This window comes from Phaethon lepturus, unplaced genomic scaffold (assembly GCF_000687285.1).
Source record: "Phaethon lepturus isolate BGI_N335 unplaced genomic scaffold, ASM68728v1 scaffold4935, whole genome shotgun sequence".
NCBI classification, from domain to species: Eukaryota; Metazoa; Chordata; class Aves; order Phaethontiformes; family Phaethontidae; genus Phaethon; species Phaethon lepturus.
The window spans coordinates 62,601-89,292 of NW_010542519.1; the positions used below are offsets into that span (position 1 = coordinate 62,601).

The 26,692-nt window shown below is 38.3% G+C and overlaps 1 protein-coding gene across 1 annotated transcript in view; it reads left to right on the forward strand.

Moving 5' to 3' along the window:
* LOC104621525 (succinate--hydroxymethylglutarate CoA-transferase-like) overlaps positions 1 to 26,692 on the forward strand; it is a gene marked incomplete at both ends in the record, with an annotated part of 90,559 nt that overhangs the window by 60,349 nt on the left and 3,518 nt on the right. Inside the window, 2 exons of the mRNA XM_010288042.1 lie at positions 13,296 to 13,367; positions 18,170 to 18,267. Coding sequence (XP_010286344.1) covers positions 13,296 to 13,367; positions 18,170 to 18,267 — 170 coding nt within the window. The remainder of the gene's footprint in view (positions 1 to 13,295; positions 13,368 to 18,169; positions 18,268 to 26,692) is intronic.

Consider the following 26,692-nt stretch of genomic DNA (forward strand, 5'->3'; position numbering starts at 1 on the left):
AATGCCCAGCCAGTTCCTGAGCAGTGCCCTCTGGCCAGCTTTCCCCCTAGTTTATATACTGAGCATGATGCCATGTGGTATGGAATATCCCTTTGGCCAGTTTGGGCCATCTGTCCTGGCTGTGTGTCCCCTCACAGTCTCTTGTACCCCCAGAGTCTTCTCACTTGTAGGGCAGTATCAGAAGCTGAAAAGTCTTTGACTTAGTGTAAACATTGCTTAGCAACAACTAAAACATCAGTGTGTTATCAACATTATTCTCATCCTAAATCTAAAACAACACACTGTAGCAGCTACTAGGAAGAAAATTAACTCTATCCCAGCTGAAATCAGGACACTTGCTTTGTTTGCTCACTTGGTGTATTTTGTTTAACTTGTACAGATTTTGAAAAGAAAAAAGACAAATCAAGTAACTGGAGAAATATATTCTCTGTCTAAAAAGTCTTATGCTTCAGTAAGTAACTTGATGTGAAAATTGGTATGCCTCCTGCATAATTTTCACTAGCAACCTTTCCCACTTAAAAGCGCAGCTTTGTCAAAGTCTAATAAAATGTCCAAGCTTCGTAACTGTGAAAGTAAATGTATATTGGAAGGAAATTAAATGTACCAGCATCCTAGCATTACTGAAATCTGTCTCTGTTAATTATAGAATACTTTGGGTTGGATGAGACCTTTTAAAGGTCATCTAGTCCAACCTCCCTGCAATGAGCAGGGACATCTTCCACTAGATCAGGTTGCTCAGAGCCCCATCCAACCTATCTTGAACGTTCCCAGGGATGGGGCATCTACCACCTCCCTGGGCAAACTCGTTCCAATGTTTCACCACCCTCATTGTGAAAAATGTGTTCCTTATATCCAGTCTAAACCTGCCCTCTTTTAGTTTAAAACCATTACCCCTTGTCGTATTGCAGCAGGCCCTGCTACAAAGTCTGTCCCCATCTTTCTTAGAAGCCCCCTTTAAGTACTGAAACGCTGCAGTAAGGTCTCCCTGAAGCCCTCTCTTCTCCAGGCTGAACAACCCCAACTCTTTCAGCCTTTCTTCATAGGAGAGGTGTTCCATCCCTCTGGTCATTTCTGCGGCTCTCCTCTGGACCCGTTCCAGCAGGTCCATGTCTTTCCTGTGCTGATGGCTCCAGAGCTGGATGCAGCTGGGGTCTCCCCAGAGCCAAGTAGAGGGGCAGAATCACCTCCCTTGACTTGCTGGCCATGCTGCTTTGGATGCAGCCCAGGATATGGTTGGCCTTCTGGGTGTGAGCGCACATTGACAACTCATGTCCAGCCTTTCATCCGCCAGTACCCTCAAGTCCTTCTTAGCAGGGCTGTTCTCAATCACTTCATCCCCCAGCCTGTATTGATGCTGGGGGTTGCCCCAACCCAGGTGCAGGACCCTGCACTTGACCTTGTTGAACCTCATGAGGTTCACATGGGCCCATTCCTTGAGCTTATCCAGGTCTCTCTGGGTGGCATCTCATCTCTCAGGCATGTCAACTGCACCACTCAGCTTGGTGTCATCTGCAACCTTGCTGAGGGTGCACTTGATCCCACTGTCTGTGTCATTGATGAAGATACAGAAGAGTACTGGTCCCAACACTGACCCCTGAGGGACGATACTTGTCACCAATCTCCATCTGGACATTGAGCTGTTGACCACTACCCTCTGGATGCGACCATCCACCCAATTCTTCATCCACCCAACAGCCCACCCATCAAATCAATCTCTCTCCAATTTAGAGAGTAAGATGTTGTGGGGAACTGTGTCAAAGGCCTTATAGAAGTCCAGATAGATGACATCGGTAGCTCTTCCTTTGTCCCCTGATGTGGTCACTCCATCATGGATAACCATTTAAATGCATTTTGTTACTCCTCTCTGTGTTATTTTCTGGTACTGTTATAAAGGAAGCTGTAAAACACCCTAATGTTTTCATCAGCACTCTGAGTGGAGGAAGAGTGCCCTTAGAAATCCACGCACCTCTTCTCCCTATTTGCTCCTTCTTCCCGTCCCCAAGTGAGGCAATCAGATAATCAGCTTCATATAATCGAGGGACAAGAACCTTGTTTCTGTGAAAGGTCATTTCATAGCCAACTCCAAGGAATACTGGGCAGGCAGCACTTTAGGCTGTCATCAGGGGTGCAAGCACAGGCAAAGCTGCTGCCAGCAGCCCATTTCGGTCCTTCCTAGCACAATGGCAGGTCTGTGTGCTGGGCTTGCTGCTACCCATTTGATGCCAACCCCAGTGTCACCCGAAGGCTGTCTGGATCATTAGGAGACCAGCCCTTTGACTTCGGCAGCTCAACAAAGAGGGAGGCGAGAGCATGATGAAGGCCAGGAGCCAGGCTGCTCCTCCAGACTTGCTGGCACCATCCCTCAGCCATAGCCAGACTGGGCCCCTCAATAGCTGCGATCATTTCTGTAACAAGGATCACCCGCTCTTTATGAGATGTTCACTTGTACTGGAGATCTTTGCTGTTAGCGTGTAGACTGCAACACAGTTGTGCTGTGGTGTAGGGACAGCAGTAGCTGGCTTACTTTAAACTTATTTCACTACATGTGACTGACATCTAATTTAATTGCAGTGCTGTGTGTACTTGCTTTGGTTTAGTTTCTGTAAATTATTTATTATGAAAATACGTAAAACAATATAAGTGTTTGGTAAAAGAGCCTAGCTGAAGCAGTATATGTTCATGTTCACTTGTCAGTTGACAGAGTTACAGCAATGCTGGTACAATGTTCAGTATCAACTTATGGCAATTATCTGTAGCAAAAATGCATTAATTTTGTACTTTTCCTGATGTCACAGTGTTCAGTAGAACTGAATAGTCATGGTTCTTAGCCTTAAATTGCCACTTTGGTTTGCATTTCTTTAAGAAATTTAAAAGTAAGGGTTTAGATTGGCAATGGAAGTAAATTAGCTGGTCATGCCAATAAATGAAAACTCTGTGGTACTGGGCTATCTACGGTGTCAGAGTCCTGCCCTAAATAAGCCCATACTCCTGCGATTCTCCCATGATTATCTCAGAATAGTTATTTGGATGTTCATACTCTCTTGTATGAGAGAGAAGCTGCCCCTTGGCCACCCAGAGCCCCAAAAAATTATAGCAGCATAAGGCAAGATGAAACCTTGAAATAAAGGTAGCAATTAATAAGAATTAAGTGTGTGTGTGTTAAGGAACAGCATGATGTATGTACCTGTGAGTGGAAACTAAGCTTTTTTTCCTTTTGAATCTTCAGGGGAAAAATGTGGTCTCTTTTTTGAAAGTTGGGATTTTCTACTTCTTTTTTCTCCTTCTATTGCCTTCTTCCACCATATTCCTGGTATAGCTATGCCCATCAGACTTTGGGCGGGGGGGCAAGAGGTGCAAGGAGATGATTTTGTACAAACATGGCTAAAATCTGTTGTTGGTTTTAGGCTGTGATAATAGAAGCACACTCACACTGTGTTGATTCTTCAGAACAAGTTCTTTTGCAAGGGATAGTTATGTTTATTATGCAAAAGCACTCCACCAAGCCATAGATGTAAAGATCATTGTTACAAAACAAAATAGTAGCTGCTACTATGCAGATTTCCTCAGCTCTTTCTCAGTAGATAATTAACTTATTAGTTGCTAGAATGAAAAATTGGTGGAACATTGGCCAGCACAGTTTTAAGTTGGCAAAAGGTGTCATGTTTTAATTACTAATTATAGTGATAGTATAGAACTTTAACAATTGAAATAATGCTAAATTTGAGGTAGAGAAAGATTACAGTAATATGTTATTATATTTCAGTTTTTCTCAGACTAATGGGAAATGATTAAAAAAAAAAAGTTAGAGAAAAGAAGAAGTCTGAATTTTATAGTTTTAAGGAAACCTAATAGAAATTTACCGGAAAGTGAAGAGGAAAGACATTTCTGACTTTTTTAGACATATATGTGTTGTTGTTTAGACACATATGTGTGTCAAGTGTTATTTTTCATTTTTTTTAAATAGATCTCACTAGCATTATTCCTATGGCCTGGCAATGTTTGTTGGTTTTTTTTTTTTTTGGCATAAATTCAGGACTGTAAATAGTGTGCATCCTGGATGTCTGGCCAGTTCAATTTTTAAATCTTTGATTAGAGATAAAGTAGTGTTTTAAACCAAAACAAACTACATACAATAAACCCTTAATGACTCTGACTTAAAACCACAAAGCAAGGGTACTGAAGAGTCAAGGTTGAAATATTTGAAATCCATCCTTAGTTCACCATACTGTGTCTACTGAATAGTACAGAGGATCACATACTGAGAGATACACAAATTGAAAAAATAATCTCCAAAATAGGGCAAAGGCACATTGGCAGAGTGGAGTGGAGTTTCTCCTGCCTTTGTCCATCCTGTTGTGCCGCTAAATGGCAGATTTCAAACATGAGTGCTGTTTGTTTTACGTCGTCGAAGTGCCAAACTGTGAAAGGCAGCCAGTTTTGCACGTCTGTAATTGGTATGTCCTCATTGGTGTTTTTGCTGATTTTCGTCAGCATCGGTGTTGATCTGATCCCTCGCTCTTCTCGGTTGGCTGGTTGTCAGAGAAACTCACGAATGATTCAGCTTGCCTTTTTGTGAAGAGCCTTCTGTATAGCAGGACATTAAGTTATTAGAGCCTTTAAGTTAATAGCACTGCCTGCCCAGTCAGAATTCTGGTCATCTGTCTGCAGCTTGAAATGCCAGGCTGATTGGCTCAGTATGAGTTCCCAGAAAGGTAGTCGGTGTTAACAAAGCTCACCTTTGGAAATTGTGCCACTACATCACTTAAAACCAAAAAAGTAGAGAGGGGAAAAGGACAGAAATAACGAGACAAATCCTGCTCTGATGATTTCTACTGAAAACAGAAATAGGGCCTCATGTAGAATTAAATTCTAAACAGCAGTCTTTAAAACCTCCTATTTGAGTACTCAGATTTTCCAGACAGCTATATCTTACGATTTTTGGAAGGTGTAAGAACTATTTGTCATTTCTGCTTCAGTAATGCCTGAAGGCCTGTATGAGGATCAGACTGTGGTCATATGTGTTGTTTTTCAAAAGAAATGTTTTCATTGCATTCTTTTATTTTAAAAGTGAAACAAAAAAACAATGCTTACAATCCCAAAATTGGAAGAAATTGTGTGAACTATTGTGTGAGAAGGAAAAAGGGTAAGGAAACATAGCTTGGATTCAGGCTTTTGAAAGATTATTATAAATGTTGAGAAAAATATTGTTTAAAAAAATAGCTCTGCAGTGCCCTTTAAAATCAGTAAGCGTCTATTTTAATTCCCATATAAGTAGTAACTGGCTGCTGTCTGTATATACACTTAAATGTTGCTTGCTATATAAGACCTTGTTTGCTTAATTTCAGCCTAACTGAATTTTTATGGCTGTGCTATAAACCTCTTGAAAATAGTGGCTTAAATGGAAAGGCTGACACAACATTAATTACACTGGCTCCAGTGTGATACTGTGATTAAAGTTTATTTATTTTGTGTGTGCATGTCTGTGTGTGTGTAATTTCATTGTTGAAAAACTAATGGAAAACTAATGTGGCAATGGAGAATGTGATTCTGTGCCTGAAATTTTATTTTTCAACAGCAAAGAACACTTTTAATGCCAGTTTACAATATCAGAGAATTTCTTTTTAATTGAGGTATAGTTTAGGTATTTCAAATTTTAGCAATTTGTGAAAGTGACAAGTTTCCCATTTTAAAGCTGTGTACTGCTCTTCCAGGAGTTTTTAAACGGCTTTTTGGGTGGTGAGGCTAGATGTATAGTGCATCCCCATTAGAAAAAAAAGAAACTGGTTTCATTTCCTTGCAGCATATGTTCTTTGAGATGACTGGGAGAAAAGTCTCATCTCTAAAAATAAAGGTATGCAATCTGAAGTTAACATTCGTTGCACTATTGAATATGAAGTAACAGCTTTTTAAAGTAAAGTCTTTTTCATAAATAGTATGCCCAACTGATACTTTTAGATTACAAATCTAGGTATTGCATCCAGTCAGTTGGGAAATGAACAGTGCAAATATCATATGACCAGGAGAAGGGTAAGGGAGAGAGGGATCCTGTCTCCAACCTATTTCTTGGGAGAGCGGGCTGGGATTGGAGAGGCCTTGGTTGCTGTTCCCAGCAGTTTATACTTCTTATATTAGGCAACAACTGTATAAAAACATGACACAGTCTAAGAGAGAAGAACTAGGCTGTCCTGCTTCCTGAGTGAGTGTTGAGAGTAATACACTCTAATGCCAAATGTAGATATCCCTGTTTGATGCTGCAATTTTGTGTTAACTTTTCTGCCTCTTTCAGTAAAGTGCATTCAGAGCACATTTAATGGTTCTCATCTGCTTTGCTGCTGGATCAGTTAGGCAAAATAATTTTTTCTGCACTCACACATACTGAACTTGAAGAGTGATCAGAAAAAGTGTCTAATGGATCGTGGGTTCTGTAGAAGTGAATGGTCTCCCTGGTTGGCAGTCTGTGATGTGCCTTCCTTGACACCTGTGCTGGTGTTCTGCCTCATCTCAGAGACCAAAGTGATCATTCCCGGTCATACTATAAACACCTTTCCCACAAGCTCAGGGCATCCAGTGAAACTGCTCTTCTTTGCAAGAGAATTATGGGAGATATTCTTAATACTAATGTGTCCTGTAGACTGTGATAGCTGTGAAGTTGTGCCCTAGTATGTCCTGCAACGTGGCAGTGAAGAGAGGGACAAGTAGTGCGGGTTGAGAAGACCAGAGGGAAAATGTGAGATCTTTGTGTGGAAAATCCTTCTTCAGTTTGCTCCGTGAGAGCATTCAGCATACATTAATCCAGTCCATGAAATTTACATTTTTTTATTTTTACTGTTTGCTTTCACTGGAAGAGAGTGCAAAGTAGGCAAATAGTTTCAAAGTGTGTGGTCTTTATGATTTATATGTATTGCTCAGAACTACAGCTGACCAAACTTCTTGGCCTTGTTCCCATTTGTAACAGTAATTAAATATTAAATTGTTATGAAAGGATTGTGCCTTTCCCTTGAAAGAAAAAAGCATGCGGCTACTCCATGATTCTGTGGCACAGCTGATGTTTTATACAAACTGATGTGTAAAGGTAGAGAAATGATGTGCCAAGTTTATCCCATCTGGAAGAACCGTTCTGGATCCAAAGCAAAACTGAGGATTTCCTACACTTTTGGGGAACCAGAGTTTGATAGGGTTGGAGAGAGAAAAAAATCAACATATGCTGTAGATACATTTGGTTGGCAGGAGAAGAGAGCTTGTGTACAGGTCAGTCAAATCCGGCATACATCACCTTCTTAATTGCACGACTTTAATCTACATTAAGACTAGAGAATGTTTGTCCTTAAAGGACCTTTGCATTGAATCAGCTATCACACTGGAAACTTGAAAGTGTAATTGAAGACAAATTATGCAATAAATTAAAAGTAGCTTTGTAATTTTTCTGTGGCTCCAAGCCTGCAAAAGACCAGCTTTTCTCTTTGACCACACCCATTAATACCAGGGAAGTACTTTAAGCACATAACGGAGACTTACGAATGGTCACACAGTGTTTTACTGAGTAATTATTCTCTGATTCTGTGAGTGAGCGAAGAGACAGCTGTAAATGGGAAGATGGAAGGGAGAGGAAGGAGTGGCATATGAAAATTAATGTCTTTTTAAAAATGTTGGTGATATGTTTCAAAGCTTTGTTTGAAAATACTGGTTTAGCTTTTTCTGGTTTTATGTTTACAGACTTCTCAAGTAGATGTCTCTGTTCTGCACTATCTCCAGCTGGTCCCAATGATTCGTTCAGCCTTCACACAAAGTTGCTTGCTCCTATGCAAACCTTGGGAAGGCGCTCAGAGGAGTGTTATCCCTTAATGCCATGTGAGAGTGCTCCCTGTTGTGCTGACAAATGTGTACTTTACAGAAATACTGTATCTAGCTTTTATAAAAGGATGGCATCTTTCTGAAATCTTAAGCAAGCTGCTTCATGATGCCAGTTTGAGCAATCAGCCTGTTGCTCTGTAAAACCAGCAGCCCTTAGAAGGCATTCAAAAGTTACTACCCTTTAAGCCCTGCTCCAGAGCTCACCAATACATGGTGACTATCTGGAAGACCTCAGTTCCATCACTGGATGGATGATAATGATCATGATCCTCATGATCCATCATTGGATGCTTTTAGGGATGCTACTATCTGACTTTATGAATCAAAAGACAGTGCTGTCTTGCGAGATACTTCAAATCAGAGGGTATCTAACATCCGCTATTCCCAGTGAAGAGGTATTGTAAATATCCTTGCAGATCCCAACTGTTATCCACATGGGAACATCAGATAAGAGAACTCATAAAGACGAGTAATACACCCCTTTTACTATACCTGATGTAGTGTAAATCTTCCTCCAAGGGGAGTCCTGGAAGCTTTCAAATATTTTGACCATTGACTGCCATTATCAGTAAAGGGGCCAATACTGTAATTGGTAATGAAAATAATCAGTAGCTTGTTCAGCTAATTAAAGCTATTAACCTTTCCTAAATATGGAATAATTCTCCAATTTCAAAAATCCAATTCTTTGTTCTGTTTGTCTCTCCAAATATTGTTTAGTCTCCAAATTCTTCTTTCTGAGAAGTCTCTGAAGAAGTGACAGCTAGTTTCTGCCTGGATGGCACTTGCATCCTTTGCATTTGTCCTTGACAGGTCTTGTGGTGCTGGGAAGCTGCCTACTAATGGTGATGGCTGCAGGCTATATTTCAGTGTGTGCTGGATTTGATCTGCCAACAGCTTCTGAGACTAGATCATGAAGTGCCCTCACTATGCACTCTCTCAACAGCACTGATTTAGATTTAGATTTTTGCGGTGAAATGAAAACTGGCTAACCTGTCATGCTCAAAGGGTTGTGATCAGTGGCATGAAGTTCACCTGGAGGCCACTCATCAGTGGCATTCCTAGGGGTACACTGGGCCAGTACTGTTTAACGTGGTCATTAGTGACCTGGATGATGGACAGAGTGCACCTTCAGCAAGTTTGCAGAATACAGAAAACTGGGAAGAGTGGCTAGTACACTAGGTGGTTGTGCTGCCATTCAGAGGGACCTTGACGGGCTGGAGAAAAAGGCCAACAGGAACCTAGTGGAACTCAACAAAGGGAAATACAAAGTCCTGCACATGGTAGGGAATAACCTCATGAATCAGTACAGACTGGAGGCTGACTGGCTGGAAGGCAGCTTTGCAGAAAAGGACATGTATTAGGAGCATTGCCAGCAGGTCGAGGGAGGTGGTCCTTCCCCTCTGCTCGGCACTGGTAAGGACAAATAACCAGTAGATCCAGTTATGGGTACACAACTGGGTCTGCTTCTGGGGTTTGTAGGACAAAGATGTGCTCATACTGGAGCAGGTCCAGCGAAGGGCCATGAAAATAATTAAGGGCTTTGGAGCATCTCTCATGAAGAGAGGCTGAGAGAGCTGGGACTGTTTATCCTGGAGGAATGGAGAGGAGGCTTGAGGAGATCTTATGAATATGTATAAATACATGATAGAGGGGAGAAAAGCATCACCATACGCCACAGCAGATGTTCTGATTGTTTTGATTTCTGTGTTTTGGATTCAAATACTGAAAACTGACCTGGACTTTTGATCAATTTACTGGAATTGGCATATCTTTTAATTGCTCTCTTACATTTTAAAGTTTTGTTTGTGGAATCAACATGCAAATTGAAACATATGCAAAGATATTTATGTATGATTGATGATTGCCATAGCATATATAGGCTTAAAATTCATAAAGCAGGCAATAAATGCAAGAGATTGATGGTCTTTCATTATCACCATCAAAGCTGGGAAATTTTGAAAGGCTGTTGACATAAAGCAGTGAAAGACTGGCTAGTTTGGCCTTAGTTATCTCAGCAAGTCTTTGTCTGCTCTGATAATAAACTACGATTAAATTTGGGATGCGTCTTTATTGTATTGTGTATATCGTGTTTTTGGAGAATACCTGTAAATCACTTAGAACATTTCTTGAAGGCAGATAGAGTTTATATTACCTGTGTTTAGGGATGTTAAAATGTTTCAGTACATAAAGTATCTCAGGTATGCACAGTGTTCTAGGATCGAATTTGGAAAAGTGCTGAATCTTAATGAGGTCCTGTAACAGCCATTAGTCAGTGTGAGGTGCTGATGTATGCACACTGGACCTTGAGATCTGACTTTGAACATATATGTTGATGTCATGTACTATATATAGTTTAATGTGAATTTACAGATTATCTTCCTAGAAACCCCCAAGCTTTTTATACCATGCTGAAAAGCTATGCCTTTGGATGCTACGCAATCTATCTCTGACTTTTCCATGAATAAGAGGTGGACTAATTTTTTTGCCTGGTTTTTGTTTCTTGTCTTCACCAAGTCACGTCCCATTTCTCAGGACACCATGTGAGAGTAGCAGGTTAAATCATGCTCATGCTCTCAAAAATCGTATCAAGAAGACCTTATTCTTCAGAAAAAGAGGAAGGGAAAAAAGACTTTTGCCTTGTGTGCGTAGTGCCTTTTATTGCACTAATGTGAAATGATTCGATGTGATGGACAGCAGTTTATCAAAACAAAATCTCATTAAAATCTGTCTGCACTTTGCCATTACTCTCCTTTGTATAATAAGATTGTGAAGCTTTCTGTGACCAGACAGTAACCTGTGGTAACCTGTAGTGTGCGTACATTTATGGGTGATGAATAAAACCATTGTTATCACCCTTAAATGTTGGCATCAATATTGTGCTAATAACCTTTGGAAGTTTCTGCTTTATCAGCAGCAGTGACTGGCAAATAATCAGCTGTTTTGTAATGGGAAGCTTAAAATAGCAGCCCAAGACATTTGAGTTAAGCTTCATGGAAAAAGACACTGCTGCATTTATTATGATACCATTTTTGTTGTGTAAGGATGACATGATTGTTGTTTTAGCTTTTTAGACATACAGTGCAATTAAGAATAATCAGTTTTCCCACACATTCCGTAAAGCAACTGAAGCACAAATGCTAATAACCAGGCCCTTAAATTTAGAGTGACTTCCGCTGCTGCATGGACAGCCCACGGGTACAGATGCGTGTTTCATAGTGGTATGCAGCTATTGTGTGATTGCAGTCTTCTTACAGAGATGCAAGTCTCAAAAGAAGTTGCTGATAAATTGTAAGCTCTTTAGGATTTGCCCATACTACCAATTTAAAAATATTTTGGAGTGCGGAGGAAGGGAATCTGTATATAAGTACATATGGCATTTATTGTAGGCTTTGCAATCTGTAACAGGCATCCAGACTAGAAGTTTAAAAGAATGTGTAAAAGAATTTCTGATTTGTGTTTACTGGAAGTAGTAGGTGGTCGCACCAATAAAAACTCTATTGTGTTACATATGCATGCACATAGGTGTTGTGTTTAGCCCATAGTTTGTGAAACGTGTGTGGCTGGTTTTAGAATTCAGAGAATTCTAGGATGTCAGCAAAGACAGGTCAGGATTTGGTCAGGGTGTTCAGAAAACAAATCTTGCCTGTAACTAAAGGTAGTAAGTTTATACGGACAGTTTTAGTTCATCACTATTCCTACTAAAAGCCATTTACTGGGGGGAGGGGAGGGGAAGTGTCTTACATGTTCTTAGACCAAGCTCTGTAATGATTGTTTTAGACCGAAATCTTCAGGAACAGATATAGAGATATATTTATATCTAAAAAATGTTTATGCATTCATATACAACTTTGTTTTCTGCATTCTTTTCCCCAATTTTTTCTTTCCTCATTGCTTTCCTCAGCGTGAGTATGCAGTATAACCTTTATATTATGCGTGCTTCTAGACTTTTAATGCATTGGGGCCATGTCAGTAGGACTTTTTTTCCCATGCTTGGGACTCAATGTTTGCTGAATTTCATCTTTGCTTGCTAAGAATCTTAGACTGAAGTGGTTAATTAAATGTGTGAAAAAAAAATATTGCTAAACTTTATCACTGACCAATGCTATTTACCAGGAAATGAAACATAGCGAGAGCAAACAAGTGATATCCTAACCATGGTGTACAGTTACTTGCATTTCAGCAGACATAATTTTCCACATAAAATTTTAAAGCTTTGACCGTACCAGATGGTAAAAGAGTCTTAGTGTGGATGTATTTGTATCTGTATGAAAGATTGCAAGTTGGAATAGCATATTCTTGTTTGTGAAGAAGAATAAACCACAGTGGCATGAGAAGATTTTTTTATTATGAAAGTGTTACCATGTCAAGGCTTATGCTTGTGTGTTATTTTACCAAAATTTATAGGAAGAACTCACACCTTTAGATCAAGACATGGTAGCTCATTAAAAATTGATTTCTGAGAATGGAAGATGAGTTTTGGTCTCTGCAAGAAAGTATCGCAAGGCCTCGTCACCATTAGTGCACCAGCCTGTGCTGGCCTTTTGCACTGAAGTTAAATTAACAGCGAAAGAATTTTTCCCAAATGCTTGCAAAAACTGTGGTAGTAACATGCACGACTGAACCTGCAGTTACACACCCTTGTGTGAGGAAGAAGTGTGGAGGAAAGGGGAATCTGTTTGCCTTATCCCATTTTAGAAGATGCCCTGACACAATGGTAAAAATCAAGGATGATGCCAATTATAGATTTTCTTTTTTCCACTGAAAAACTAAGTGGAGTTGATTTAGACTGAAATGAAAGCTGTTATGTCCTACCTAGTTAAATGTTCTGTTCACCATGAAACGTGCCAGTAAGGCCACTGTAATGAAGTAAAAAGAAAAAAAAAAATCCTCAAAGCTGGAAGAAAAGTCCCGTTTTCTTCAGGAGCTCAGTCTTGAGACCTTTGACCAAGGAGATAGCTTAATCTCCAGCTGAAGAACTGGAAAGATGCAGCCTATCCCTTTCATTCCCATGAGAGTCCCTAACTTGTCATTGCTATTTGGCAATTATTTTTTTTTGCGTATTTGGTCAAGATCTGTGACACCTCAGTGCAGCTGTCTGCTCTCAGTCAGGCTAAGAGTGAAGCTGAATAAATAACTCCTGGCAAGTATTATCCTGGTAAATCCTTCTCAGTCCCTGTGAGTGTGGGACACATTTGCAAAGTTTCAGGATGCCTCAAGGCACATTTTCAGCAAATAAGCTATTAACCAAGATAAACTTCTCAACTCTAGAAAAATCAAAAGGTCTGCATCCATCTTTGTGGATGACTTTTATAGAACGAGAGATTGGATCTGAATGGAAATGTTTAAGGGAGTCATTTGAACATTATTTACAAAGTTTTCACTTAAAAGATGCACTAATATTTTATAGTTTAGTTACAAATTATCACCTATCTTTGTTATTCCAGGCTTTTAAGACCAAGGATGGCTACATCGTGGTGGGAGCTGGAAATGATCAGCAGTTTGTCACAGTGTGCAAGGTAACGGTGTGTTAGTCGACAGTACAGAAATGTGTAATAGTTTCCATTCTGACTAGGAAATTAATTACTGATTGCTTCTTAATTCCCCTTTTTTTGTGAAAACAAGTAGTGAGTATAAATTCTAACTCTGGGGTTCTGGCTGGTAGTTTTGGGGAACTGATATGGATTCTGTGCTTTACCTCTGTATTCAGAACACCCCAATTCCCAAACTTGTGTGTGCTGAACCCCCTGTGAAGTCTGTGCAGCTACACAGCTAATTAGGTAAAAGAATGGACAAGCTAACAACCTTCTGGTTTTGGAGTGGTGATTGTCATGGAAGTCACACTGGTGCCTTTTTCAGGAAGAAATGTGATCCTGTTTCTCCATAAAATACATGGTAGGCACAGCTATTAACAAAGCAAAGCTAGGGGATGCATGTTTCTTGTGCCACTTTAACCAGTAGCTGAGTGCATAGTCCTTCTGAACACTAGTATGTGCTGGACTGCGCCCACAGAGAAACTTGTGGACTTGTTAGAAAAGAAATATTACAGGACTGTAAGCTGACTTTGGAGTGGTGCAGCGATACACCACCGAAGAACAAATCTTCAAACAGGACGGCTGTGTTCAAAATCTGGTATCTTCATTATTTTGAACTGAATGAACATGACTCTGGCAATTCTGTTTTCACAGAAGGTAGCTTGGAAAGTTGTAGAATGGTTGTGGATTTTTCACATACTCTTTTCCTTTTGTTTTAATACCTGGAATTGCTTTTCCCTGGACAATGAATGCATTTTAAAAGAGCAGGAATGGTTGCAGGGAAACAATTGTTCATAAATAAAGCGTAGCAACATTCCAAACAAAAGATGCCAGTAATGTGGAAGCTGGGACAAGAGAAATTTTGCATATAGCATTATACAGCATTTTTAAAAATGAAAATTCCACATTTTTGCTGCCATTATGTTTTTTCTCTAGGAACTTGGATATTTAGCCTAAATTAATCACACTCTAAATGAGATGGAGGCTTCAGGAAATTGAGCATTATCTTCCTCCATTTGTTCATACCAGACATTTCACATTTCCATGGATGCCATAGCTAATAACTGGAATATGTAGTAAGAAGACAGTGCAGTTGAGATCCTCTCTTAGTGCAGTTTGGGCTACACATCCCCCACCTTCTAATCTGGAGGGGTGTGGTTTCATTTGCTTGAATTGGCTCCCTCAATAGGTAGCAAGTTAACCTCTTCAAAGTTTTCTCAGTGGGTTTTCTTCATACAGGTGTCCAACCATGATAGAGCGGTCATTATATTAACATGAATGAAGACTAATGACTGAATAAGTATCTACCTGCCACAACTTGGTTTTATCAAAGACTCATTGTCTCATAAAGGAAATCTTTGCAGAAAGTCCCAGGAGACAGCTGTGGATGTCTTCATGGTGCTTTATCACCTGAAGAATTATGTACCAAATGGTGGTTTTCCTGCCATCCTTGAGTAAGGCAGAGCTGAATATCTGGCTCAGGCACTAAAAATTCAGACCATACATTCACCTCACTGTAGGGTGCAGCTGAGAGACTGTGTGACTCGTTGCTACACACTCCCTCTGTAACTAGTAAGGAGTGAATGGTACTCCAGAAGATGAGGCAACGTTTCTATGATTTGTGTTACCTCAGAATCTATAGGACTAAAATTGACTGGGATGAATATTGGCCCTAGCCTGCATGCTGATGTTCTTCGTTTCAGCCTTATAAAGGTGTTCTGGTATTTCTAGAATTGAAAGTAGGAGGTATGAAACGTGGAAAAATAACGATTGCTCACATTTCAAAGGGATGAAAAAAACAGAAAAAAATAGTTCAAGTTTTGGTTAATGTTAGATTTTTCTATAAACCAGTTATCATATTTGTTTTTAAAAAGAATGTTTTTTTTTTACCCTTATTGAGTTACTGTAGGTATGGAATTGGGCCATTAAATTGCCCAGAAATGGAGTGATGTGGAAGTCAGTGGAATGTTGTGAAACCTGTTGGAGGTATGCTCTGTGCTAAGTCGAGGGTGATTTGGAACTTAAAACACCATGAAGTGGGAGAGCCAATAAAGCAAGAGGACTTTATTACAGGAAGGCCTGCAACACCCTAGTGAACCTTTAGTGAATGCAGAGACCACTAATTCAAACATTGGAATTGCTATTAGAGAACCTTTCTGAGATGAGCTGGTGCTAAAAATACAGGCTGTATGGAAGCTGTTGCCCTGAAGACACATACTCTGGAGATGTAACAGCTGGCTCAAGCTGTAAACAATTGCAAACATTCTGCTTCAACTGTATCTTTTCAGGCAAGCAGAAGAAAAAAAAACCTGGAATAATTCACTGTGATATTTTCAAAATCAATGAGAACTAACTGTAGCTCGTTTGGGGACTTGGATAATTGCAGAAAAACTTTGTAACGCTGCTGGCTGAAGTGCACTTCATAGTGGTCAAGTGTTACAAAAGCACATCCTGATGTGTGCTGCTTTGGTCTAAGTAGGAATACGGAGCAAGAGTCTTCAGAAGACTGAACTTTTGTGTACAGCGAAGGAGAGTACGAACAGGTTGGCTAGTGTTGGGGGACAAAAGGCGGAGAGCATAAACTCTGAATGTGCATCTTAGATCTTGAAGGAGGCCTAGAGATGGAGAACAGAAGTTTCATGCCAAGTGGTCACAGTGAAATAGAGAAAATAACATTGGCAGCATGATGCAGAAAGATGAATGGCACATTAATGAATAACTTCTCAAATGTGCATTTGTTAGTCACAAAAAATTGAGAAGAACATATATAGACACACAGCTTTACAACAGATGGACATTAAGTTAAAGCTGAAGTCAGTAACGTTAATTAAAACAGTAGAGTGAGCAACTCCATATGATCATTTTTCATATAACTCATCAAATGGAACGATAGTTTTCTGATTAATTGCTTGGTTTTTAAGGTCTCATAAATAAGTATTCACTATCATTTACTTTGAACAACCTTGCATGACATTTTTCTCTAAAGCAATGATTTGTAACTCCAAAAAAGCTCTATTAAAAGAGGAGATAATTTTAAGGGGGTAGCAATATTATTGTTAAACTTTCAGATAGGAAATGAAGAACAGTTTCTAAAGCTAGGTTATGATATGTTATGATTTTTATAAACTATGTTTATAAACTTTTTATAAACATAGAAGCAAAAGAAAATATGCTGTGAATTAAGTGTTGATGGAAGATGGTAGATTGGTGTTTTATGTTACATTGCAGATAAAAATCTGCAGAAAAGTTATGTAATACGGTCATTGTTGTAAGGTAACTTACTGATACCTTGATTTACATGCTTAGTTTTGTCACTCTAGGTGACAGTTACGTCAAAGGTGACTATTTGTTTTGAATATCTCTAAATATCTGTTGAAAGAATACCTGTTTTGCTGATGGTTTTACGTCATCAACAGCTATTCACTTGGAAGGGAAGCCATATCTTATTCACTCCAGCAAAGTGAGGAGTCATTAAATAATAGTGGCCTTGGTCTGAACCAATCTCAGAGGAATCAGTAGAATTTTAGGTTTGAGGCAAATATCAGAGAGATTGAAACCAATCTATGTATCACTTATATGTGGTAGTACCTAGGCATATGGATTCAAGGACTGACTGAACATGTTAAGGAAACAAAAATCCATTGAGCATTGCTAAATACATAGAAAACAGCTCCAACTCGGAAATGCCCTAGTCTATATGTATCTATAGTCTACAAGTATCATATGTACTAGCCCTGTTCTTAAGCTCTTCCTAAGCATCAGCACTCAGCCACAGGGCTATAGGGACTTCAGCTTTCAGCCAGTACTGTTGTTTTGTGAGCCATCTTGGAAATGGCCCTGTAAAAAAATGTAGCATGTTTAGAATGATTATAAGACTCATCATAAGTAAAATTGGTATTGAGTATGTATTAGCGAGTAAAAATATGGGAAGAATACATGACAGTCTCTTTCTTTGTAAGCTTCTATTCTGCCTTCCTCTGTAGCTGATGGTATTGGGATATTTTTTATTACATTTGAAATGCACAACTCATTCTGTTTATTTATATTCTATATAAATACATTGTGGCATGAACAGATAAAGTAAATAATAAATATTGATTGTCCACACAGCTACTTTGTCTCATAAATGCCTCTACAAAATTCTAAGACTCATTCTCCACATTTAATTCCCTTTATAATGTAATTCACATTGTCTTTGCATGATGGTTAGATTTCTAATTTACCAGGTAGGAGTTACATATAGAGATATATTTCTCCTTTATTGGAGGCTATACCACCAATTTTCTTTATTAATTCTTTTGGAAGAAATCATAAAGAACAACTATGATGTTTCAATGGAAAAACACCTTTTCATTTTTTTGGCCTTTTTGACAGACATTACTGAAGTCGAAAGAAATATTCTTAAACATAGCTTTTCTCAGTGTAGCATATGAAGTTACAGTCATATTTCTTATTCTGTGACATATAACTTAGTGCAGGATAATCCTACAGATCTCTCCAACCTCACAGTAATAACTTACAAACTTCTACAGGAAGAATTTCTCCTAACTAATAGTGAAAGATATCAACTAAGACTTGGATCTTCAGTGTAATTTCTGTCGTTTTCTGTTCTTGTTATGTAACATTAACCAGGAGGCATTATCTTTCCCCAATTTCCTAATCTATATTAAAAGATTAATGAGCAGTAGGGATTTTTGGAAAGCTGTCTTAAATCGGTAATGAATTTCCTTAGCTATATAAATATCTCCTGCCAAGCACATTTCTTACTCACCTTTGTTTTTACTTAGATCCTGAATTTGCCTGAAGTTAGTAAGGATTCCAGATACAAAACTAATACACTCAGAGTCCAGAACAGAAAAGAACTTATTGACATATTGTCAACCCGGTAAGTTAATTAATAGGGAAGAAATTACATTTAATCTGTTAATGCAAATAGTCATTTATAAGAAGCTGTAATCATGTGAAAATGTTATTCTTTTAAGATACTTAAAGAAAAAAAAAAAGTACTGAATACACTTACTGATGTTAAATATACCGCCTTTTGCACACAACTATGGTGTGGACTAGCAAGAAGCCAGACCACAGATTTAAGTTTTCAGAAACCATTTTAATTTATTTTTAACCATTAACCTGAATTTTAGTGAAACAACTAGTGCTTTCTGCTTTCCTGCATGAATGTAACTCCTGGAAATAAAATGCTTGGAGCACAGTTTGCTTTTGTGACTGGGATTTTAAAGTTTTCACTGGAAGTTGCTGTATCCAAGGGAGTTTGACTTGATGTTACTCCCTCACCACTGGTTCTATCTTGTGGTACTCTGTGCCCCAAATTCTCCCTGCGACAATCCTTTTGAAATCAAAAGGATATGTGTTTAGTTTTCTACATGGGAATCATCCTATTAAATACTTCAAAAATTATTTAAGAGGAAGCTCAGGAACCCTTTATTTGAGAGATTAGTATAGCTTAGTTATCTTCCTCATTCTGTTTGAGAAGGTCTTATTTCTGTGGAGTGCTCTTCTGTTTAATGGAGAGGATGATAAATTTATATAACATAAGGGAAAACCTAATCCGTGTAAAGCTACCCAAAGGTGGCTTCAGCAACACTCCATACTTTGGGAGACAAGCAGAAGAAGCAGTATATCTACTGTCAATGATTCAAGGAAAGTCATACTATCATTTTGACACTTGATCTGTATGAGTCTTTGTCAACAGATGTGTATGGTACAACTGTTCATGATGGACTTTTGGAACTCGTCTTTTACTTGCCTTCCTATAATAAATGTATTGTGATAGCACAGATGAACCCACTCTTCCTATAAGTTTTAAGCCCTTGAAAGGGAATAGTTACCTTTTGACCTACTTTTGAGCTCTTCCATTCTTGACACTTAATCTTAGTTTCAAAGTTGATTCATGTTGACCTATTACTTGGAGTTCATTTCATTTAATACGCCATTTGTCTGATGTACTCTGGTACCTTATGGGAGTGCTGTTTTGCCATCCACGGATCAATTACTTAATAGCTTGTTGCTTGTGTTTAATTTTGAATGCTTTTTTTTTTTTTTTATGGGCAATATCTTAATAAGAAGATAAAGTTCAAGGAACAGTTACTCTTTGAATGAATTGCCAGAATTCTAATTTGTTTTTATATCTGTAGCTATTAGTTCATCAGATTACCTCATTGCTCTTTCAATTACTGCTTTATGTCTTTTTGGTCAGAGTTTATGTTCTGTTTTATTAGCATCATTTAGGCTGAATTTCTGTGTAATTTATATGCAAGTATGTGACTGTATATACACTTTTGGAATAGATGTTTCCAATAGTATTCTGTTATGTCATATTATTGTGAATTCATCTGGCATTCAGTTTTAAAACACTGACTATAACAAACACCTTTGACATTCTAATGGAGGTCGAATATGTTTCCATACGCATTCCATGGCAACTTTGCTTTTATTCACTAATGCACAGTTGTTTGTAAAATTATATGTGGTTCATTTTTTAAGTTACGTAGAGAATTAAATTAATAGTTTCTCAGTGCTGAAAAATGTCAACCCTTGAGAAATGAAGGGAAATGACAAAATAGTAATGGTAGAATTTTCCTGAAAAATACCTTAATTAAATCACTGATTGCTTGATAGTATTGCAGCTTCCAGCACATGGAAAATATAAACCTAAGGTGCATTAGTCGGAAAGAAACACCTGCAGACCCTCCTATTCAGTCACTACATGTACACTGCTATCCACCTCACAATGAATTTGTGGAGACATGAGCTGGAACAGTTTAGAAGAGTTGCGATTTTCTTGACATGGGTTCTACTACAGTCACTTTTGTTGAGATCAGCCTCTCCTTTGTGTGGTGGAAGGCAAAAATGAACATGAAAGTCCTTTAAGCATTTAGTCAGGCCATTCATCCGTGTCTCACTTTGATGCTGTGCTGGGCAGGTTGCATACAATTTGAGGCAAAGCAGCTTTTTTTTCCAGTGATGTTGCAATGGAAGAAGTCAGAAAACTTGCTTGGTGTGCCAGGCTAAGCAGTAAAAAGCAGGTAAAAATTTGCATCCATATATAGGAATCTGGTGATTCCTATGTTCCTTCTCTTTTGTACATGCTTGGAAACTTAAATAGGAATTATGGTCTGTAGTGGAATCCTTTGAGACTGATATCACTGCTGCTGATAAAGCCAGTGAAAAGATTCACAGATACTGTCTTATGTCTCGGCATCTCAACAGTAATTATGGTGACTAGAAGCACATGAGAGGAAACATATAATTGTGTTTCCTTCCTTTTCTCCCAACTTCTTTGCTGACATTTTCAGTTTATACATTCTTCCTGTACCTGGTATTTTAAGCACCATTTGTATGGCAGATACTTGGTACTCTGCAGTTGCTTGCATGTATCACTGTTGTTGCACTATACATATATGCATACTTTTTTCCAAGCTGTTATGATCTTATTGAGCTGAGGTCCCACCAGAACCTAGAGTAGGCTTCCATTGACCTATCTAACCTGTCCCCTTCCTCCTGTCTCTTTTGAACAATTTCCAGAGGTATGACTTAGCTTTTCTTTTCCTATTTTTTTTTAAATTTTAAAATGGACTAACTGCAATTCATGTCTAACTTCTGAGCACTCTAGTAAGTGTCAAACGAAGGATTCTTAACTTCCTCCTCTTAAGGAAAAGGATTTCCCAGTTTTTATTTAGGAATAGGAGATGATCAGACCTACTCAAAGGGTCAGGAACTCCCTGAAGTCTTGAGTGCTTAATTTGCTGCATGTGTGGACCTGAAATTTTAAAAAACATCTGAACTTTGAACACCAAGGAGGCAGTTGATGCCTTTCATTTGCTAGGGTCAATGTTAAGAAATTGAGACTCTGGCCACAATTTTATTCTAGATGTGTGCACAAAGGAAACACTGGTACAATTGGTCAATGTTAAGGAATGCTCTTTTCTTTAGAAAAGGCTGTATCTTGGGAATTCTTGACTCAAACGACCTCTAATTTAGATCAATAATTCTACTCACCACCTGCAGTAACTGTGCCAGATTTCAAGGCAGTTAGATAAGCATGGGGATTATATAGCACTTACAAGAAAGTGACCTTTAAACAGAAGACTTTTCAGAAAGGTGTGAAATGACCTATTCATCACAGTCGGATGTCCTGAGCTGAGTGAGAATACAAGATGGAGATGAATATGGCTTGAGACATAAATGTAGCTTGAAACAACAGCTTTGAGAGGTGTGAATTGCTCCATTCATTTCAGAAAGAATTTTCTCATCCTCTCTCTTCCCTGACAGAAATGAAGTGTGAAGCACATCTGTCCTTAGCTCTTCACCCCAGCTTGCTGTCTGCTTACAACACCTCAACTCCCTCTGTAGGGTACACATGAAAGAGAGGGAGTGAGCAGGTAGGGGAGGATAAATTCACATATCCATAGCGATTGTCAGATCTCAATAAAAGGGGTGGGAAGGTACACTCTGGAGTGGTATGCTGCTTCTGAGAGACCCAGCTCTCACACTGGGGCAAGAGGAGGGAATTACAGAAAGCAGTCCCAGACATCTTGAGAGGAGGAGTCTTTTTCAGTTCCATCTTCTATGGGGAAATGAGTACAATGCTGCAAGGACTGCTGGGTCATAGGATATTCACAGGGAAGAAGAATAATGGCCTATGGGGTATTTTGCTACTGATGGTGTTATCCCTTTTCCATCTCTGGTCCTCTTCCTGCTATGTTCTTTTTTTCCTGTCTCCATCAACTTCCTCCACTTCCTACGGCTCCACAGCTGCTTATTTCCTCTTTCTCCTCCCACCGCTGATGTTTGCACATCTACTATGTTTGCTATACAAAAAATGAAGTTTTGGTGCCTTCTGCATCTTCCTCTTTATTTAGGTGACATATTCCCCAAATGACAACAAAGCAGAACTCTGACAAAAGCAAATTGCCTCTGAATGCCTTCCTTTCTTGGGTGTGTGCCAAGAGTCAAATTTAAAATGACTCTACCTGGGTGGAGGTCAGGTTCGATGGCTACTACAGAGGCCCCTGGGACTCCCAGCTCATGTGAGAACTGACACACTACAGAGCACTCTGTTTTTTATGTTTCCAGTGGAAGCCTCTGGTTTGTGAGTTAGATTTACATCTATCCACAAGAACCAAGTTTTAATTGTCGCTCCGTTCTCCCCCACCTCCCTTCCACTTTTACCTTTGCTTCCTCTGTAACAGAATAGTACCAGGCGCACTGTGGGTTATTCTCTGTGTGTGTGTGTATATACATACATAGTGCATATGTGCCTGCATAAGTCAAGACATACATATATAGTGTGCACATGTAATTTGAGGTGCATCTGTGCAAAAGCTGGTATAATGCCAGTTTTAAGAGAAGCTGCTTTGAGGAAGGGAGCTTAATCTGTTGACCTCCTTCTTCAAATTACTCCAGAAGTAAATTAATCCCACCCTGCACCTCAGTAATGTAGACACCTTTTTAAGACAACACAGCTAAATGTGTAATCCAAGGTCCTTCAGGAAAGTAACCTGTAAATGGAACAGAGTGTGGGGGGTAGTATGAGAGCAGGAGGAAAGGGGAATAGCAAACATGCCATCAGCCTTTAAAGTGAAGCATCTCACATAATGAAGAACACATAAATTCATCGTGATTAGTGCTCCTGCAGCTACAACTAAGTTATTGTAGACTTAAAATCAGAAGTGTTAGGGCTGGAAGTGATTCAGAGTGGAACTTCTATTCCTAACACTTATATTTTAAAGCCCTTATTCTTGACGGTGTACCACAGCTGCATGCTGTGTATATAAGTGTGAGGGGAAAAGGAATGAGCAGGAAGGAAGTACAGAGGAACCTGATCCTCAGTTAATGAGATCGCTGCTAAATTGTTTCCACCTAGTAACAGAAGAGGAGAGCACCTAAAGGGGAAAGTTTATTGTAAAATGTTTAATTTGCTTGATGAGGAGCACTGTTAAATTCACACTTGTTGAGACACACCCAGTCTCTGTAACTCTCCTTCCCCACCGTTCCTTTTTCCAAACCAAGAGCCTTGCAGACCAGAGTCACTGTTGATAACATTACAAGAATGAGTATCTGGTTGTCTGCTGCTTCAGCAAGACAGATATCTGAAGTTTGAAAGATAATTGACCTCAATGTGGCACAGCTGGTAACGTTGCCTTTCCCCAGTTATCTACCTCACGATCAGTGCATAGATGGCTGAGGTGTGTGGGCATCAGCTGCCAAACTTGTCACAGTTTGCTTTAAAATGTTTTATTTTAAATTGTTACTAGTTTTATGTTGAATTCTATGTGTGCAACTAAGAGAGGCTCAAACATCTGATTTTTGGACTGGGGAAGCCAGTGTGTATTTTCTGTGTTCTTTTCTCACCATTTAATAAACCTCTAAGCATCTTCATACATGTATGAAGTTCAAGATCCTTCCTGAAAAGGAACTTGCCATCTTTTTTTCTGATGACATATATTGCTAGCTACAAGGCTGCTGAAATCAAGGGAGATCTTTTCATTGATTTTTGAATGAGCTTTTTGACCTGACCCTTATTAGCTCTTTACTCCCCTTGAGTAGTTAAAAGAACAACAGCAACAAAATGAATGTAGCTCTCCATTATTCTCAAAGTGCTTTTACGAATGTGTGTTTACCTACCTGACTTTCAGTTAATTTGCACTTCCTTTGTCATAACTATAGAAGTTGCAGTCCTTTTTGCTTACTTAAGAAAAATAGAAGGAAGCCTTGGGAAAAGGAGTACATTTCTAATGTGTATAGTGTAACATTATCTGAATCCAAAAAGATCTAGTCTGGAACATGTTGGATTTTACTACTCAGGAGCCATAAGAAACACTTTTTACAATATGGATGTGTTTCCATCTCTCTGGTATGCTATTCCTTAAAAAATCATATATGGTTTTAAAGCAGCAGGCAAAACTTCGTAAAGGAACATGGATTTCCATTCATTTGTAGCACAAATTCTGTACATAAATATGAAGATTTATTAATAGTTCTATTAAACTGGTAACAATATTTAAAGTATGCAGAAATTTCAAACAAGTTTCAGAGTGGATTTGTGGTACCTACAAATATTGGGACTGTACTTCATGTAGCTACCACTTACAACCTAGTATATATGACATCTTTTAAAGTAGTTGACATATCTGTCTGCAACACATGTCAGTACAATCATGTTGATCCCAGAGATTTTAAGGGTCTGTTGTGGTTTGCTGAGTGATTAATCAGTAACCAAGAGGAGACTAATTAGACACTAACACAGACATGCTTACAGACTATTGAGTAAATACTATAGTATTCATTTTGAAAACTCTAATTGTATATTTACTGTACACTAAGGGATAATGATCCATTATTTGAATTTTCCAAATTTTTTTCTATTTATTTTGTATAGTGTCTTCCATAGATGCTACTGTAAGAAACTGTACAAACTATTTTACTGAGTTAACTACTATTAAAGAGATGATTAGCAGTGAAGAGAGAAAATATTGTAGATATTTGAAAGTAAATAGGCTGTTGATAGAACAAACCAATGCAAAAAGTATAATGCAAACTTGGGTTGTGCTAGAAAACACAAGAATGCTATTGTGAACTTTAGCAAGAACAGAGAAGGTTTTTGTGACTGACCGCATGTAAAAACTATTACTAATCCTAGATGTTGCTGTTCCATCTGCATTTGGTAGCTGTCCAAATTATTTTCTAAATTAATTACTATAAGCTTCCTGTAGAAAAGAGCAGCATTTTGCTTCAGTAGTTCTTCCAAACTTACTTTGTGTTGAATTTGGAGATTTTATGCACTAGAGAAACGTGGATGCCCTTCTACATAGGATGTAACAATGATTGAAGGTTTCCTAGGAAACATGGAAGATGGGATATATGCAACGAATGCACACAAACTGGATTCATTCATGCTTTAGAAGTCTTTATTTCATTGAAAGACAGAATATTTGCTAAAAAAGAAACAAAGTTTACATTCATAATTAACAGGATGAGAAACTTGATGCATTTTAATAGAATTTGGGTACATTTCTAACTCATTAAAGGTATTTCATCCAAGGTGTGCAAGTCAAGCAGACATTCTGGAATTAATGATCCATTCTCCCTTTTTTTAAAATTAGAATTTGTTAGAAAGTAGAAGGGGATTTAAGTCTTGCTTTTTTAGAAGCAAAACTGTACTTGTAGTTTGTGTAAGGAAATAAGGTGTAAAACCTTTTTATTTGATATTTAATTTTTGCAATTTTGCAGGCTATTTCTTATATTCTGCTGTAATGTTTTTGATTAATTTACCGAATATATAGTTTAAACTTAGTGTTTCTTATTTAATGGTGCCTGCTAAGTTTATGAATTGAGGAAAAATATATTTAGTTGGATTTCTTCCCATGAAATAACATTTCAATTAGTTCAGCTCATGCTACGCTTTCTATTCTTATAATATTTTAAAGTGTGAAATATCTTTAATGTTAAATGTTTCAGAATCTGATGCCTGATTTCAACATTGCAACTTCAGTAGCTTCATGAATGTTGTGTAATTCAGTGCAGAGGAGGCTTAGAGTGCTGCTTAAAATGCAAATAAGACATAATGGAGACTACTACCTCGTTCAGTGAAGTAAGCCTTAGTACAGGCTTTGTAGTAAAGGTACTAGCAATGGGTTTGTTCCCCATTAGGGTACATAACCTTCTCTTTTCAGAGGTGTTTTCAGAAAGAGCCTGTATTCAAGCTTCATACCACAGACCAGTGCAGTAAAAAGTTAATTCTTTTGAACTTCTAAAATGCTGGTAATAATTGTAGAAAGCCAAGCTACAGATTTATAATGATTCTACAAATAAATCATAGATAATTTAAATGGCATTTATGTGATCATATCTATAGCAGATGGAGCATTTTAGAGAGAAAAGGGACTCATCTGGAAATACATGAAACTGTAGTGTGAATCACATGGTTGAGTTCTCCTGCAGTCACTGAGTGTCATTGAGGCTCCATAGACAGATAAAGATTCATTTGCAAGTGTCATTCTTCAGACTTCAGACGCTGTACAGTCTTCGATGTTTTTTTTACTAGCTTCAGTTTGGAAGATGGACTATTGTTTAGGCTTGTACATGTTTCCATCAGTGATTTTATTTATATATGTATATAAAAATTACTTTTTTCCCCACTGAAAGACAGCAGATGACATTGTAAATTCTTCAGTTAGAGAAAGGAAATTATAAATATCCTACTTAGTATATAAAAAGCAATATCAAAGCATAGAAAAATGTTTTAAAACAAGTGTTAAGGGGAAAAAGATTGTCCAGGCCTTGTAAATTCC